This window comes from Plectropomus leopardus, chromosome 5 (assembly GCF_008729295.1).
Source record: "Plectropomus leopardus isolate mb chromosome 5, YSFRI_Pleo_2.0, whole genome shotgun sequence".
Classification (NCBI taxonomy): Eukaryota; Metazoa; Chordata; class Actinopteri; order Perciformes; family Serranidae; genus Plectropomus; species Plectropomus leopardus.
The window spans coordinates 5,213,351-5,230,799 of NC_056467.1; the positions used below are offsets into that span (position 1 = coordinate 5,213,351).

At 40.3% G+C, this 17,449-nt stretch overlaps 1 protein-coding gene across 2 annotated transcripts in view; it reads left to right on the forward strand.

Moving 5' to 3' along the window:
* The window catches only part of LOC121943083 (SPRY domain-containing SOCS box protein 4-like), a 62,977-nt gene that overhangs the window by 37,757 nt on the left and 7,771 nt on the right, over nt 1-17,449 (forward strand). For both annotated transcript variants that reach the window (XM_042486465.1, XM_042486464.1), the window contains one exon: nt 1,701-2,590. In XM_042486465.1, the coding sequence (XP_042342399.1) occupies nt 1,882-2,590 (709 nt within the window). In that variant the 5' untranslated portion in view covers nt 1,701-1,881. The remainder of the gene's footprint in view (nt 1-1,700; nt 2,591-17,449) is intronic.

Genomic DNA, 17,449 nt, shown 5'->3' on the forward strand with positions numbered 1-17,449 from the left:
GGGTGGTCTATGAAGGAGACCATATTTTATTGGTTGATGTTGGTAGGTGTCATCCTCTCAGCTTGTGTAATTGTGCAGTAGAGAGCCAGCTCACACGTTAGTCCTGCTGCAGTCTTGTTGTTTAGTGCATAGCTTCCAAACAACTGTCAAGGTATCAAGTGACAAAAAAAGAAAGAGATACATTCTTGCACAGACTAATGTGTTTGTCCACACTCAAGACTGGTAACTGAAGACAGGAAATGGTTTTCTAGTTGAATGCCAGAAGTGAAGAGAAGTTCATCCTTCACTTCTCCTTGGCTGTCAGTCCCCCTCCTCTCTGCAGCTCTGGCTGGAAGCCAGCGCTGTCGATGCCATATTTCTGCCTCTGTTTCTGCCAGTGTCTGTGTTTGAACTGCATACTTAAGAAAGAACAACTATTTTGCTCATCACGTCTTGCCCACCAGCTATGGCTGCAGAAAACAAACATTTTTCAGGGTCAAGTATTTGCCAAGTGTTTTTACAATTTAACAGATTAATAAATTAGTCCAGCCATGTCCAAAGTCTGGCCCGGGGATTGTGGCCCTCAAGCTACCTTTATATGGCCCTCGGATGGACTTTCAAAATATAATATATGTGGCCTGCCATGCAATATTTGTTAATAAAGCAAAATCATTTTTAATTTTCTCCCTCACCTCACATTTACAGGACTATCATACAGTTTATAGACATGCATCAAGTAGGAATTATGCCAGCAGAATTGATGTGTTTTCATTAATGCACGGTTAACAAGCAAACAGAACAGTTATCTAACAGCAGACATTTCCTTCTGGGTAGCAGACATGGCCACAGCAAAGAGACATTAGGTCCACAGTGACCACAGTGATCTACTTTCGGAAGCAGTGGAAACATTGTTTTACTGAACCAAGAAACAGTTGTATTTGTCTGATTTGAATGGGATTGTCTTTAATAGCCAATTTAATATGAGGAGCAGCTGGCCCTCAGGTTATTTTTCATAATATCTAATTTGGCCCCCACTCAGAAAATATTGGACACCCTTGGTTTAGTCCATAAAACATCAATTAAGTGAAGATTATAAATCAGTATCCAAGGTGACATCTTACAAATGGCTTGTTTTAGCCAACCAACACTCAAAATGCAATGATTCAGTTTTACAAAATTACTACAGTATTTGGTTTTGCTAGTAAGGCTAAATTGTGTGAACAGACTTGCATGATGCAAATATGGTAATTGTATTACAAGAAAAACCATAAAGTGTAATAATTTGTCCTTTAAGTTCATAATATTTAGAAGGTTTCTGGCTGTCATGGGTAAATAAGTATTGTAAGCATTATGAATGCAGGGTTTCCAACACATTTGTTTCTGTGGCAGCCTGCCATGGTTAAAATATCTGCTGCCACGTATTAATTTTATATTTTTTAAGCTTAGACTGTTTATTATATGCACTATTTGAATATATATATAGAATTATTATTTATTGAAAATGCAAGTGGTCTTCATTGATTTTAAACTCGCATTTGACAACTTAGCTTTGCACTGGAGTACTGTATGACATTGATACAAGTTCCAGTCGAGTCAAGAAAGCAGTGAAGCAGCTGCGTCCGGTCTGCTTAGCAATGACTGATTAGCCAAGAGTGACTGCTGTTAAACTGTTTAAGACTGTACATTAGCTACATAATGTTTTTATTGTGTGTGTGTTTTAGGAGTGTGGCTCCCCCTTGCTGAAGACAACGTGTGTGTCCAACAGTACCTTTCCACCCAGGACCCACTTTGATGCCTTTGCGCCCAATGAGGTAACGTCAGGACCTACCACCCCCTCATCACCACCCTCGGTCCATCCATTTCCCTCCCCTCAGTCCCTTCTTCCCTTGGACCAACCCAGCCATGGGCCAGAAGATCTCTGGCAGTATCAAGTCGGTGGATGTACGCGGGGAGCCCTCTTATCGGCCAGTGCGCCGAGAGCTGCGGGGCCCGGATTTCTGTCGGCCCCCCCGGCTCGACTTACTGCTGGACATGCCTGCCGCCAGCCCTGAAACGCAGCTCCGCCACGCCTGGAACCCCGACGACCGATCACTCAATGTCTTTGTCAAGGAGGATGACAAGCTGACGTTTCACAGACATCCAGTGGCACAGAGCACAGACTGTATCCGTGGGAAGGTGGGCTACACCAGGGGCCTCCATGTGTGGAGGATTCACTGGCCGGCCAGACAGAGAGGCACCCACGCAGTTGTGGGCGTGGCCACTGCTGAAGCATCTTTACACTCTGTGGGCTACACAGCTCTGGTGGGCTCGGACTGTGAGTCCTGGGGCTGGGACCTGGGTCGGAACAGACTCTACCATGATGGAAAGAACCGGCCTGTTTCCACGTCAGCACCCACGTATCCATGTTTCCTGGAGCCAGACGAGTCATTCGTGCTCCCAGACTCTCTGACAGTAATACTAGACATGGACGAAGGAACACTGAGCTTCATGGTAGACGGACAATATCTGGGAGTAGCTTTTAGAGGGCTTAAAGGCAAGAGACTGTATCCCATCGTCAGTGCTGTGTGGGGGCACTGTGAAGTATCTATTCGCTACGTCAATGGACTAGATCGTAAGTGGTACAACACTGACACACACAAACACACACACATTTTAAAAACTCAGTGACAGTTAAATATTTGACAAGCGGCTCAACAGGGATGGTGCCATTTGTGCAGATATTTTCTTGTTTCACTATTGTTGAGTTCTTAGAGCTGTTTATTGACAGGCAGTATGAGTAATGATGTTTTGAAATGCCCAATTTTGAGGCGTTTGTGTTGTGCTCCTGTCATTGGAGATGTCTGAGTCCTCACATAAAACTAAGCAGTTTTTGCCGTAAAAAATGTGCAAATACTTTGGAAATTGGTGCTGCATGACCAGAGAAAATGGAGAACAAGGGTGCTTTTGCTCAAGAGGTAGAAAACCTACAATTATAGGAATGTATCACGCCTTACCAGACTGGTAAGGTGATGTGATGTGGACAACAATTACAACCAGTGATCTCATATTACACTTAAACGGCTAGCTAAAACATGTTTCTGAAAACATTTGAGGTGAGAAATTGGCAACTCTGTAACAGAATATTGATTTACATTTGATCAGCACTATTAAGTTTTACTGTCTGATCTTTGTTTTTTTGGCCTCCATAGTATGGTGCTATGGCAGCCACTTCCTGTTCACAAATGCCCGCTATTAGAGCTTAACAGGGTTTTTAAATATATATATAGTTTGAGTAACAGCCCAAAGAGCCAGTGAAACTCATTTGGAGGAGTTTTGCTGTAGGGGGAGGAGGGATATCTAGGTACTGGTTAGATGTTAGGAAGTTTACCACAGTTCATCTATACATACTACCCACACTGTTTTGATTCAAAGCTGGTTGAAAATCGCCAAAATAAGCCTTTAATAGATCCATATCAGCTAAAATAATGCGCTTCAAAATGCTATCTTTTTTTTTTGGTTCACCTCAGCCTGTTAGCCTTGCTCTCCTTGATAATAGCCAGGTCCTACGGGCAGCATTTTGCAAGTAAAAATTAGTATGCAAATATTTTTAAATTAGTTGGCAACTAATTTAAAGTTGACAACTAACTGATCCATTGTTTCAGCTCCAGTCAGTATATCTTTGATTAGATTAAAATACATTTGAATCTAATCTATTCTAATCTAATCTATTCTGACTGGAGCTGAGATGATTAATCAATTAGTTGTTAACTTTAAATTAGTCACCAACTAATTTGACATTTGAATATATTTGGGCTGTGGACAAAACATTTCAGGACATCACTGTTGGCTTTGGGAAACACTGATTTTTTTTTCACCACTGTCCAACAAGTTAAAGAGCAAACAACTAATCAATTAATCGAGAAAATAATCCAAAAATTAATCGATGATTGCAATAATTGTTAGTAGTTCTGACACTCACGTTGGGAAAACACACGTGGCTTTGCTCACCTTAAATGGTGATGAGTCTGCCGTCTTTCCCTGTCTTCTTTTTGAGCAAAGAGCAGCGAACAAAACATTAAGCTTTTTACTTTTGGCCAACGCAGCGCGCTGCTGGTACTCGTTATAATGACAAGCGTCTGTGACAGCAGGTCATATCAGCTGACACTAATTAATGTTAAATTCGTGAGTGCTTTGATGGCTAAAAAAAAACCCTTGGCTGTTGTTGAGTTTGTGTGCTCTCTGCAAGCCGATGCCTGCATTAACAGAGTTTCTATAACTTTTATTCATATCATGTCAAACATTAAATTATTTCAACCTCATGATTTTGAATCAGCACCAGGACTCTGATCAGGATCAGGGCCAAAAACAACTTGATGGGACAACCCCTTTGTGTCACATTTCTTTAAACTGTCTTCAACATCCCCTACTCCTTCCTCCTGTTTCCTGGCAGCGCTCAGTGTTTGAGCGGTATGATTTATCCAAATGTGTTAAATGGCATCGTTTAGTACAGTAGCCTAGAGTTTTTTTTCCCTCTACGAGAAACAGTGCAGCTAAAAGGCTCAGATGTCTTCCAAAGCAAGACATCTTTGTGCTCTGCAGAATCCTTTGCACCCAGATATGTTTGATGTCAAAATGTATTAACCTTTTCAGCCTAATCTGCATTTAAGTTTTGCATACTCCCTTATTCATCAGAACCTTTCATCCAGCTTTTTAAGATATGTTCATTCATGCACTGTGTGTAATAACTTGTATTACATCAAATGCCAAAAACCCAGAGCCCTCCACTTACCTTCCAAGTATGAAAACTTGTGCTTGTTTTAGTATGACGATGATAGTTTACATTTTTGTCAGAAATCTGGAAATGTGGATGTGTTAGGTCATTTTTTATAGTGTAGTGATTTTCTTAGTTTATTATAGTCCAGATAGCTTTAGATCCACTTATCAAGACAGTGAAGACCCGGGGTGAGATTTGCGCTTGTAGACCGGTGACAGCACAGAGTAGGACAAGAAGAGCGAGACAGGAACCAATTCAAGGGAAGACGCCTATTCACTCATAAGTTATGTGTGTGTCTCGTTGCATGACAAAGTGCAATTGTTTTAAAGATAGACAGAGAAAGGAGTCTGAGTCAGGGAGCTGAGTCATTTTGACAGCCATCACTAAACTCCTAACCCTCTGCCAGAGTCCTAGTCCAACACTCCTTAGTGTGGCTCAAATGGTAGCTTTAAAGTGTAAGATTTATGTAATATTGGGGATTTTAAAAGTATTTTAAACTTTGTCCTCAGGGAGTACTGGTACGGATAATTTCCAAATACTTACACCGGGTCTTGGCTCTCCAGAAATGTACAGAATTTAGGGGTTAAGGCAGGAAGGCTCTACTTGCATTTGTCATTTTTTTCCTTCAGAGAGGATGGATATGGAGCGCACATTTCTGTATGCACCCATCTATAAAAAGCCCACAATGAAAGGGACCGCTGCTTTGTTTACCAATAGAGAGCAGCTTAAACATCCTCTGTGTACTATTTCTAGTCTGCCTGTCTGTCGCTTTTCAGCACTCTCTCAGACAGTCTTCCTCCAACTTTCACAGACTCAAAACTGTATCCAACCCAATGGGAATATCAGTTTCACCACTGTCCTGAACTCACCACAAAGATGTGTGTGCGTCAGCTTGTCTTTTTCACAGTTTCTCTCTGCCCTGCTGCTGTTTGCTGTTAAATGTCACTGTTAAAACTAGTCATCTCAATCAAGTCTGCCCCTCAGATTGTGTAATAGGCCTCAGTCCTCCCTCCCGCTCCAGCCTGCATGTTGCACAAAGAGCCAAAGCGGGCTGGGGGCGTTGCCGACAGCGAGGCACGGACACCGTGTCCGTGGCTGCGAGCCATGTGTGTGTGCGTGCTGGCTGATGGCAGCCAGTAGAGGAGGAATTCTGGAAGATGTCCCAGTGTGCCTCTGAGCTCAGTGTCTGGCCTTGCATAGTGGGAAGCGTCTGGTTAGGTGTGTGTATATCTGTTAAGCAGCTTACGTGCACATAATGTAGACTGGCCCATATTCATGTTTCACGAAAATATGGTCCAGTCCAAAATCTGTCATGCATTTGGAAGATCATCATTATTGCCTGTGGTTTATGGAAATGTTCTCACTGTTTTGGGTCCAGTGTAAGATCAAGCCGGAGTCAAAAATATGTTCTCGAAGTACCAATATTTTGGAGACATTTGCAATTAATGAACATTGATGTGTCTGTCCATTAATCTTAAATTGCTTTGGGTATTTTTTTTTGTAATAGCCAAGAAATAACTGGCTTTGCCTTTAAGTGGAAAAATAGCTGCAGATAACATTGAGAATCAACATCCTCTCTACAGTACTTATTGTATTCTCAGCTCATTGTTTTGATTATGGATCCAGTGATTATGGATCATATAAAAGCTGCTGTACTCTACCTTCCCTATGCAATATCAGAGCGAGTTGAGGACATGCCTTAATTAAGCGATATCACACAAGAAGGACTGCTTTTGTACTGTATATCATCACGGCTGTGATTTTCTCCAGCACGAGGCCGCCAAATCAGCATGACCTCGAGTGTGATATGCTTTTATACAACAGTTTTACAAGCGTCATTTATTAGTAACAGTAATAAGCAACAACAGATTATGATTTGTTACTTTTTTTAATGATTTTGCTTTTTGCTTCGCAACTGACAGCTGTTGCCTAGCAACACATAAACATTTTCCCGCACACTAGCTTGATACTTTGGGTGATCTAGGTCTAGCTGTTATGCACAGACCTGCTGCTTACTATCATGAACATTTATCTCTGTGTTTCCAGTGAAATCAGATTCTGTTATCAGTCACTTTGGTGACCTCTGTGATTCAGATGAGTTCGTTTGATCAGACAGGACGTCGTGCTAGCATTTGCTCACTCACGGCTATGATCTCTGTCACCTTGACTCCCTTATCAGAGAGTTTCTGTATGGCGTTTGCTCTCAGGCTGTTGTTGATGTAAGACGAGTGTGCCCTTGCCTCAATGCACATCCTAGTAATATCTTTGACAGCTGGTTTCCTCCCAAGTAATGGCGATATACCAAAACCCGCTTTTGAATCAGGCAGAATTTTGCTTAGGTATTTTTCGAGCAGTCAGAAGGGGATTTCCACGCTCTTTAAACATTGCTACAATCTATGTTAGTGTTAGATAAGTAGCGTACCATTAATGTATGCCTACATACAGGTTTAGAAAACCTGTAAAGCAGATGAATACTTACATATTAAGTCCCAGTGATGTTGTACTGTATATTAAAGGTCATGGAATGCCTCTCGACCAACTAACTGTTGTGTGTTTGTGAACAAATTTAAACAAAAAAAGCAGCATATTTTCCTCCTGAGGTGGAAGGAAGAAAATATTTGCGAAACTGCTAAAACTTAAGTGAGCGTTCAGCCTACTCAGCCTTACAGCAGGTGGTAAAAAAGAAGACTCCAAAGCGATGCCCACATTGTGCCAGATGTGTTGGGATTTGTTTCTGTAAAGGGAAACTCCACTGGTTTTATGCATCAAAGTCTGTTTACAGGTCTTGGGGAGTGCTGCTGCATATGTGAAGAAAGTTGTATAAAGCCTTTTGTGTCTCCAGAGGGAAGCGCGTGAAGTGTGATAAATAGCCTCGAGTAATGTCACTTGTTGAAAAAAATGTGGGGGTGTGGAGTAAGAAAAAGACAGACAGCATAACACACCCAAATCTTTGACCAAACTGGAGGTGCGTGAGTTGCGTTGCGGGTAAATTAGGTGGCATTTTTTTTTTGACAGTGAGGATTGATGCATGGAATCAAAAGACAATCTCTCTGGTTCTGCTGCAATGATTTTGATTTGTGACAGCTGCTCACAGGACAGTAAAAACACACTTAAGGGCCCTCTAGCTCCACTAGATACTGCCACCACCAGTGCTATACATATTAGTGGTGTTGATAGGTTTTCAGTGTAGTGAGACCCTGGGACCCTCAGCTGGTCAGTTGGGTGGGTCCTCAACAGGGCTGGGTCAAATATAAATATGTCAATATCGTGATATTGAGACTAGATATCCTTTAAACGTAGGTTTTTGTAATATTGTGTTGTTTTTTCCTGGTTTTAAAGGCTGCATTGCAGCAAAGAGACGTAGTTTTCTGAACTTATCAGTAGTGGTCAAGATATTATCGTACTGGCCCGTTATCGGGGCCAATATTTGGCATTTTGCCGATTATCTGTATCTGCGTGTTTCTTTAATGGTTGCCGATAAAATTAATTCATGAAAAGTGTGAGTATTACACTCAACCAACACCAGGGAAGTCAGTCTGCAATACATGAAAAGAAAGAGTCAGCATGGGAGGAACTTTTGCTTTGTATTTTCGACAGAAATATTTCATTTTATTGTAAAGGCATATCAGTTCCAAAGAACAGTTATTGGTCTCATTAGGTACTAATAACTGGTATCAGTATCGGCCCTGATAAACCAGTATCGGTCGAGCCCTACTTACCAGACTGTTTTACTTGTTCTGTTATTTGCTTTTATCCACTTAGTAATTTTATCCACATTACTGATGATTACTTATGACAAACATTGCGTTAATATTTTAAAGCACCAATAGTCAATCCTACAATATTGTCTCTATCAATACCTCAATATTGAGGTTTAAGGTCAAAAATATTAAGAAATTTGAATAAGAATAACTATTTATAGTCAAGTCAAGTTTTGTGATATATAAAGTTATACATTTTTTCTTCTGAATTAACAAAGAACTTGTTAAATTTAGTCCATAAAAGTTTGAGTAAGCTTCTGTGTCAATTTTATGGTTCAACATTTTTAGAAATATGTTTATTGTTGTTTTTCGTTTCACACATTGAGATGAACAAAATGGGATCTCGTCTTGCACAACATATATGTGGAGATGGGAAAAAAATGACGGCCACCGGTGAAAATATTTTTTCAACAAACCACGTCCCTCTTTTTTTGGATAACAATGTTTCTTTTATTAAGAAAAAGGTTATATAGTGAGTTTACTGCATTAGTTGAGATTTTAATATGTCACAGATGCAGGACTTAAGCTAAAAGGGCAGAGGTGATAAGTTATATATCGTTATTATCCTCTTAACTTGCTGTAGAATATCTGTGCAGTTTATGCATTCAGAGTGATGCCTGAGAAGTGCATGAATAGCTTGATCAGTCTGTTTTGCTTCTCCAAGCTTCATTAGTCTGGCAAAACAACGTTTGCTAATAGAAACGGATAATGATGCTGACTTATGAGCCTGAACTCACTTCAATTACTTGTTTTTGTTTATTTCTTTTCCTTTTGCTTCATTGTAGACATCAAAGATAATACCACTGATAGATCAGTCAAAAATGATATTCAGATTCTCTTGACTCATACATATATAGCCTTGTACAATATATGAGATCAGTTGAGTTTGGGAGCTGTGAGTTTTCAAAGAGTTTGTGCTCTGACAGAATGCACATGAGAGATCAGTGTATGATATCATGCATAAGGCACGTCTACGCGTCGTCGTAATAAAGAGATGAATGAAAGCATCAATATGTATGCTCGGAGATGGCGGTGCCTCCCTATTCCCAGATCTTGCTTTTGTACATCTTCCTATAGCGACTCAAAAGAGGATTCACTTTTTGTTCACTTTCTGGGTTCTCGCTTTTTCACTTGTCTTGTAGTCTATTCACGTCCTTTTTCACCCCTCTTCTCCCGCCTGTTTAGACTCTTTCATTCTCCATCTCTCACTCCCTGGGAAGTGAGAAGAGATAAGTATCCTTATACTTTACTCTCCTGACTGTATTGTCCCTTAATACCCTGCATTAATGCAGTTTTCTCATCCTTTCTGCATGTCAGTGAACACTTTAGTCCTTTGGCCCTTGGTCCCACAGACACTTGAAAGACAACTCTACTGAGACATGATTTCTTATCAGTGTTCACAACTCTGACTTCCTAGCGTCTCTTAAGTTTTTTTTTTTAAAGAAAACGACAATGGGGTTGCTGGAGATTGCTGTCCTCGTCCTTCTGTTCCTAGAAAGCCATCATTTGAAGAGCCTCTTTTCACCTGGTATTAGCATACGTCTTGGGTGATCTGATCACAAGTGGACTGCTCTAAGTCTGGCAGCTCATACCTGCATTAGAATGCATCTCCATGTATCTCACCTCCCCGCTCCTTATGCACATAAACATGTACATGACTTCCGTTTGCAAAGACCAAAACACCTTTTTAACCAGCTGGAGGTTTGTCCTGTGTGAATAGGGTTAGATATTTTTCGCACTGAACCAATTGGTAGCCATACATGGAATTCAGTACTGGTACCTAATGGTTCCTTTTTTCTTTCTCTGTAATAACAAAAATTAAATCTTTGAACAAACTGCAGGGGTGATGTGGACTGCATTCTGCTCCTGTGCTTTTTTTTTAAATCTCACATTGAGCTGATGCTTCTGTCTCTGTCTGTCTGCTCGGAAAAAAATAGACCAGTCATTTTGGCTCGCTGGGAAAGCTGATGGATTGGCCACAGAGACCTGTGGCCAGCTCTCCAGCTTCAGGGCTCCTCTGTTTCCCGTCTGAAGTTGAACCCAGCATCTCTGCGGAGCCTTGGAGCTCCGTAGCTGGTTTTCAGGCTTCGGGACTATTTGCGGCCCTTCCACATTTTCTCTAAAGCCGGCATTCTGGGCTCTCGGGTACTAACATTTAACACCATTAGATTTAACATGAATGGGTACTCAGTATCCTTAAAAGTACCAAGTTCAGTACCCATCCCTTCTGCTGAGAGGCTGCCTCCACACGCACAGTGGCAGGGCTAACTTTTAGTATCGAAGTCATCAGTGTTTGATTATTAATGGGATTAATAACTTTACCCATTTTGATGTTGTGAGTTTGTAGAGACTGTTTAAGGGACTCATCAACGTATACACTTCTGAAAAGAATGAGGCCATATGAGGTCCCGACCACCTCTGAATGTGGTGATTAGATCTTAAGACACACCTGTCAATAATAAGGATGCACAATATAGATTTTTTTTTTTGCTGATATCCGATATGCCGATATGTAACAAATCATTTGGCTAATAACCAATAGTGATATCGATCTATCTGCTTTTTTCCCCATCTAACTTAAGTGATCATCAAGTCTCTTCTGTAGTATAATACCATCATATTATGCATACAATTATCATGATGACCCACCAGCAGATGGAGACATGAAATACAATGCTCTTCAATGTATGTAATATTAATTTATTGTCAAAAAAAGAAAAGAAAAATACTTCAACTGAGGGTTGATATTTTGTATGTACTCACTTTTTCAATTAAAATAAGAAATCAATAAAAACTCGCTATCTCATATTGTCAGAAATCTGCATGTTGGCTGATAAAGCAAACATTGGCCGTTATCAGTGGCATAATAATATCATTGTGCAATTCCTAATTAATATCAGGTGTAAACAGGAATAAAATCTGTATCCACCACGACAAACTTAATGACACCACAGTGGTCAGCCAAATGGCTTCGAGCCGATCCAAACTCATTAACACCCGAACAAGACAGAGCAGAGAGGAAGAAGCTTTTCACACATGCCACTGACATGCCTGCCCTTCCCTTTTGCAAATGAACCCTGTTTGACTCCAGTTCATTGTGTTTCATCTCCTCCCTCCCGCTTTCTTGTCTACTGTCTTCCTTGTTTCCCCCTCCTCATCCTTTTCAACACAAATCCTTCCTTTCAGTGTTTACAAACCAATTGTGGTGACAGGTTGCTGTGGAAACAGTTAAGCTGACTTTTTGGCAGATAGGTGGGTGGTTAATTGTTGACCAGGCAGCTTGCTCACTAGTTTGTTGGCTAAGGGCATGCCCTATGCAAATGAGATGTCTTCCTTCTGCCTGTCTGCAGTTCAGGGTTGTTAGCAACATTCACAGCACAGATGCAAGCTGTAATTTGAGTTTAGACCTTGCATAAATTAAGGTTGAATGTGGGAAATGCTTCACAGAAGGCTACTTTGGATTAATAATGAGCCAGTCAGTGTGGTGGGGATGTTGAAAACAACATGATGCATTTAATGGCATTTATTCACCAATAGTGACTAAAATGCAACATTGATTATGGATATGTGAGATAGCTTGATTCACAGTTAACTGCGTCACGATTCACAGTTAACTGTGTCACGATTCACACTCGAATGCGTCATGACTACGTGGCAAGGTAAACAATTGATGTGAACTTACTTTCAGATACAAATGATTTGTCCTTTTCTTAGAGGCGTGGTGAAAATGCTGTTATGATTGTGATTATAGGTGATAACTTGGGGCAACTTTTAAATCATTATTATCTGTTAGTGTAGTTGAAGGTTTCCCTTTTAGACATGCTGCCCTTTAGTTAATCTGAATGCAATTTAACATGCGGTTCTAAGGTCAGAAGAAGCACTTTTATGTACTAGTCTGTCTTAGGTAGGATTCACATGTGTGAATTGACCCTTTCTAAAGCCCTAAACACACTGGCTCTGTCACCCTCGCCGAACCTGTTTTTTTTTCTTTTTTTTCTCGGTGCCCGTGTTAACAAGTTAGAGCAGCCACACTGGCTGCATGAGCAGTGCATCTCAGCTGCCTGTCTGCCGCAGCACATCTAGAGAAACGGTGGCTCGCCAATTTTTTCTGCATGCTGCACATGGCTGTCTATACCACCTGTCTAAATCCTGACTCTATCCCACCTTTTACTTCAAGTTTAAAAGTCTTTCTCTGTCACAGAGATGAGGAAATACAAAGATGTTTTTTTTTTTGTTTTTTTTTAAAGTACAGAATCCCATCAGTTATTGACACAAGATATTTATTTTGAAATATTTGCAGGACCGTGTTGCTATAAACTCAGGAGCTGCATGACTTTAAAAATGAGTGGAATTTGTGCTTATATATGTGGAAATGCAGTACTCATAGAAGCAGGCAGCTGCCGAAGCGTCGACACAACAAGCGTGCAGCGCTTGTTTGGCCAGGATGCCATCACGCATTGCTCATGCAGCCAGTGTGTTTCTGGTGTATGTCCCAGTCCTTTTCACTTGGTGCTCTAATAAAACTTATTTCCGCTCGCACATCGATTGGGTCAAAAGAAGTTAGAAAAACCCTCTTACCACAGAAATAACTTCAACAGGTTCTTCCCATAGCTTCAATTGTCATTAATCCCAACTGCATGGATGACTATGTATCTGACTAAACACTATAAAGCTGGTGAGCAAAGAGGAATGAAGTGAGATTCCCAAATTAACATCCTGTCATCCTGTGCTTTCTGACTGTTGGATATTGTTGCAGGCCACAGAGTTCTCTCTCTCATAAGGTTAAATAATGAAACTGATGTGAAAATGTATCCGTGTATTCACTGTGAGAAGACGTGGCAGGCATCCATCACAGCGGTCATCAAGGTTTGAACAGCAAAATAGCTTTAAAAAAAAAAAATCCATCAGCGATGCAGCCTGTGAGAGAACTGAACAGTCCTCCTCTGTGTATTATATACACTGCTGTTCTCTCTCTCTCGCTGTCAGGGTATTTGTACTCAATACCTTTAATGTATCAACTATAATAAACCAGTGCCAAGTAATGGCAGAACTTCTCCAGTTACACAGGGTCCCCTGCAAATCCTTAAAAAGTCTTCAAAGGCACTAAATTAATCCATCTAAAAATAAGGCCTTATTTGGTCTTAAAATGCCTTTAATTAATTCATAAGTCTTAAAAATGCAGACATAAAAGGTTTTTCTGACATTGCGTTGTTTAATCTCAAAATAATAGGTAACTTTAAAAAAGAAACAAAAATCACAGAATATGACTAGAATCACCTAAAATCAGTGAAATCAGTCTTACATTTCATTTTGAGTGTCATTGAAATAGTCTTAAAAAGTCTTAAATTCCACTTGCTGTAAGCTGTAGGAACCCTTGACACAGGATGCCTGTGTCCTATCCAAATTATATTTGAATGATTTTGCTCGCAGCCAATCACTGCAGCATTCTTTTGCAATGTGTGGTAGGCCCACTACCACAGCAGCTACAATCTGCACAGTCTGGATGGTGAAGTTGAAAGCACTGTTTTTGACAAAGTTGGCAGTTCATCATGCTGAGATGCTGCAAAAAACATTTTATATCACTCCTGTGAAAGAGAAAAAGCTATGAAATGAAATATTCTATTGGTACAGGTATCAATTTAAGGATACTGGTATTGGTACTGGTATTGTAATTAAAAAAAAAAAGATACCCAGCACTAGTCTACGGTCAAAACCATGACTTCCAAAAGGTTTGTAGTGAAACCTCCCAGCATGTACTGGGGCTTTAGACTCATGGACATCAGTCTCGTTGACCATGTCGACCGTGTTGTTGACCGTGTGTTTGTATGCATCATTTGAGCGTGTCTGCAGCAGCTGTTAACCCAGTGTTAATAACCTCAAATTTATTCTCTGCCTGGTTTCTTCAGAATTAAGAGTTCTTGCAAAACACATTATCTGACCCTGCAAATATTCTCCCAATGAAATGAAACCCTTCCAAAATATCTCTGACCTGTTGCCAATTCTAACTGAATGTCCAGTACATACGGTACAGTATGTACCTACTGCAAGTACTTTTAATGAAGTTCGGTGTTCAAATATATCCCCCAGACATTATGTCATAGTGGAATGTCATGTTGTCTTCATTGGTAAATAGTCAGGAAGTTTAGTTTACTATTGTTGGGTTTCTCTTTTAAAATCCGATTAACATTTTTCACTATTCTTGTAAAAAAGGAGTCGTGTATGTCGAAAGTTGGATAATATACAAGGTTCACATGAAGTCACGTTCACGATCTGACTAATTGTGAATATGTTTGTGCTTATTCACATTTGGCCCGCTGACTTGTTGCCCTGACAACAGCTCCAGATCATTTTGAAGTCACCTTTTAAGAACTGAAAAATCTTAAAATGAACAATGATTAAAGAAAGCTAACACAGTTATTGATGTTTTGGAGAACAGGTTTACAGGATGATTATGTTCAGTCACACAGACAGTGTGAGCCAAGCTTTTGAACAAATATCTTGCTTTTTTTATGAGCATTTTATTCCTAGAAAAAAATTCATAGGTAGAAATGTGATGTTTCACCTGTTATCTATCACGGGAGCCACACCGATAGTCGCTGTTTTTTTCTGCACTCATTTGTCTGTGTTTATATTCAATGAGAGCCCTCTGTTGTTTGAACAAGGCTGGTCATTTATTCATTTTCTGTCAGAATTACAACCATTTTGTTGCACTAAATCGAACCCCGTTGAACCTTTTCTGGACACGTTTTTGGAACAGTGATAATAAAAATTCAGCACCAGCGAACAAAAAAATGGGGATTGAATGGAAAAAAAAAGGTTTATTGTCTGGATGTTTTGAGTGGTTTTCCATCTTATTTTTATAGCCCACTTGAATTTATTCTTTGCGATCTGTTACTGTGTAAACAGCTCTCTTCAGTCATGTTTTCTCTGTACATCATGTTCCAAAACTACTCTATGACCCCAAATCTTAAAGTTCTCTTTTCTTAAAACAAACCAGAAGTTGCCAAACTACATTTAGTGAGTAAAATAAAAAAGCAGCCAAGAAAAAAAGAGTTTAAGCAATATTTGGTTTGGAAAAACAAGAATAATTTTAAATATTTCGTTTATGTGAAGTCATAGTCAAATTGACAGATTGTCAAAGCCAGTGTGTTTGTGTGTGCATGTGGCTGTTGAGTGTAATTTGTGCAGTTTATCAATGCATGCCGGTATTCCAGCGCTCCTCTTTATTATCATGTCTGTAGACTCTATCCTCAGCAGAGTGAGAGCAGCAGGAGGAGTCAAATTGTCGGCAGTTTGGGCTCCTGTCTGGAACTCCTTACCTCGACGGTGTGAAGTAATAGGAAGTCAGATATCTCCAGTGGAAGGAGTCACTAGTTCAGTGAGCAATTGGTTTCCGCTCTGAGTGGACGATTCAATTTGGACACCTGCGTTTCCAATCACATACAGAGCGACGGTTTGCTCTGTTGCATCCTCCCTGCTGCTCGCTCTCACTTTTCTGCTCCAATTTTCTTTTTTTTTCTTTTTTTTTTTTTTTTATCTCGTACGTCATTGATCTAATTCTGTCCATCCCGAAATATATTCCTCCCTTTTCTCCCCTTTGACCCGTCGGTGAGAGTGGACTGGAAATCTTTTCGCACCTTAAGGGCTGTAAATTTACAACACCAGTCATCTTAACTAGGTCAGACAGCCCCAACAGTTTTAATCTATTAGATAAGCATGGCTGGAAGTGTGCCCTTTTGCCTGTTACCAAGGTACATCTGTCGTAACAAAGGGAGTGCAGGAGGAAGTGGGTGGAGTTAAATGAACGGTAAATTGGAGCACTCGCCAAAAAAGATGGACCCGTCTTACCCTTTATATCTAAGTGGGACATAACTGGGCCGTGTTGTGACTCATGGTGAGCTGATGTATATGCTGTGCGCACACATTCACAGGGCTGTGAGCAGGAGGGTGGAGGAAACTGGGGGAAACCATCAACCGGTCGCATTCTCGCTGTCTCACCTCAGTGAGGGCAGACTAAATGACGTGCCGCCGTACATCTCCTTCCTCCACTTTGTTCTCGATTAAGTGTTAGGTAGTTGTGTGCGCCATCCAGCCCGGGCCTCTGTAGTCCAACGGTGCATCAGGCGCTCAGTCGTCCTTAACCACACTTTCCCACACTCCATCTCCTCTTTAGTGTGCCATGAATTTGTCAGAAAGTAGTCTCTGGCTATTATGGGGGAAAAAAAGAAAGAAAAGGACTTGAATGGTTGAGAGGGAACAGGCAGTGTAGAGATGGACAGGAGGAAGGATGAAGAATGAGCTAAGAGCTCCAGATAATTAGTATGGATTAATTATTAAAGCTACCTGTTCATTCTGATTCAGATTGATTCAAGATGACATGCTGTATACTGTAGATAGTCACACACAGTCAGACTTTGGTTTCGAGGTTCGTCATGACTTGAAAGAACATGAAATGTAAATCTGAAGAAATGATATATGTCAAGTTAGTGTTACAGCTCCCTTTAAAGGGAAAAAATGCCCCTAAGATCTTTATGAACTTCAAGAAAAAGGCCAGATCACAGAGTAACATTTCTCTTATTATTTATAACATTGATTTGAGCCGATGTGTTCAATTCAAAGCTGCTACCTTTAAAGTTTTATAACTTTTTCAGCTGTTCAAAATACTATTCACAACTGGCAGATATTGACCTCCATTGTTACCTCCAGCAAATTTTAAAACCTCACAGCCAAACAGAATGGACATATAATTCTCTGGGTAACAGAAAAAGAGTGCTATTTTATTTTTTAGATGAACATGTAATGTAATTCATGAAGAGCAGCCATGAATCAGGGCAATTCTGAACTGCATTGTTTTATCATTTAACTAACTAGAACTAGTCTGAAATTGCTTTTTAATCACAACTTCACCACTTAGCATTGTTGCTGATCAATTTGATCATATACTGAACTGTGTGCA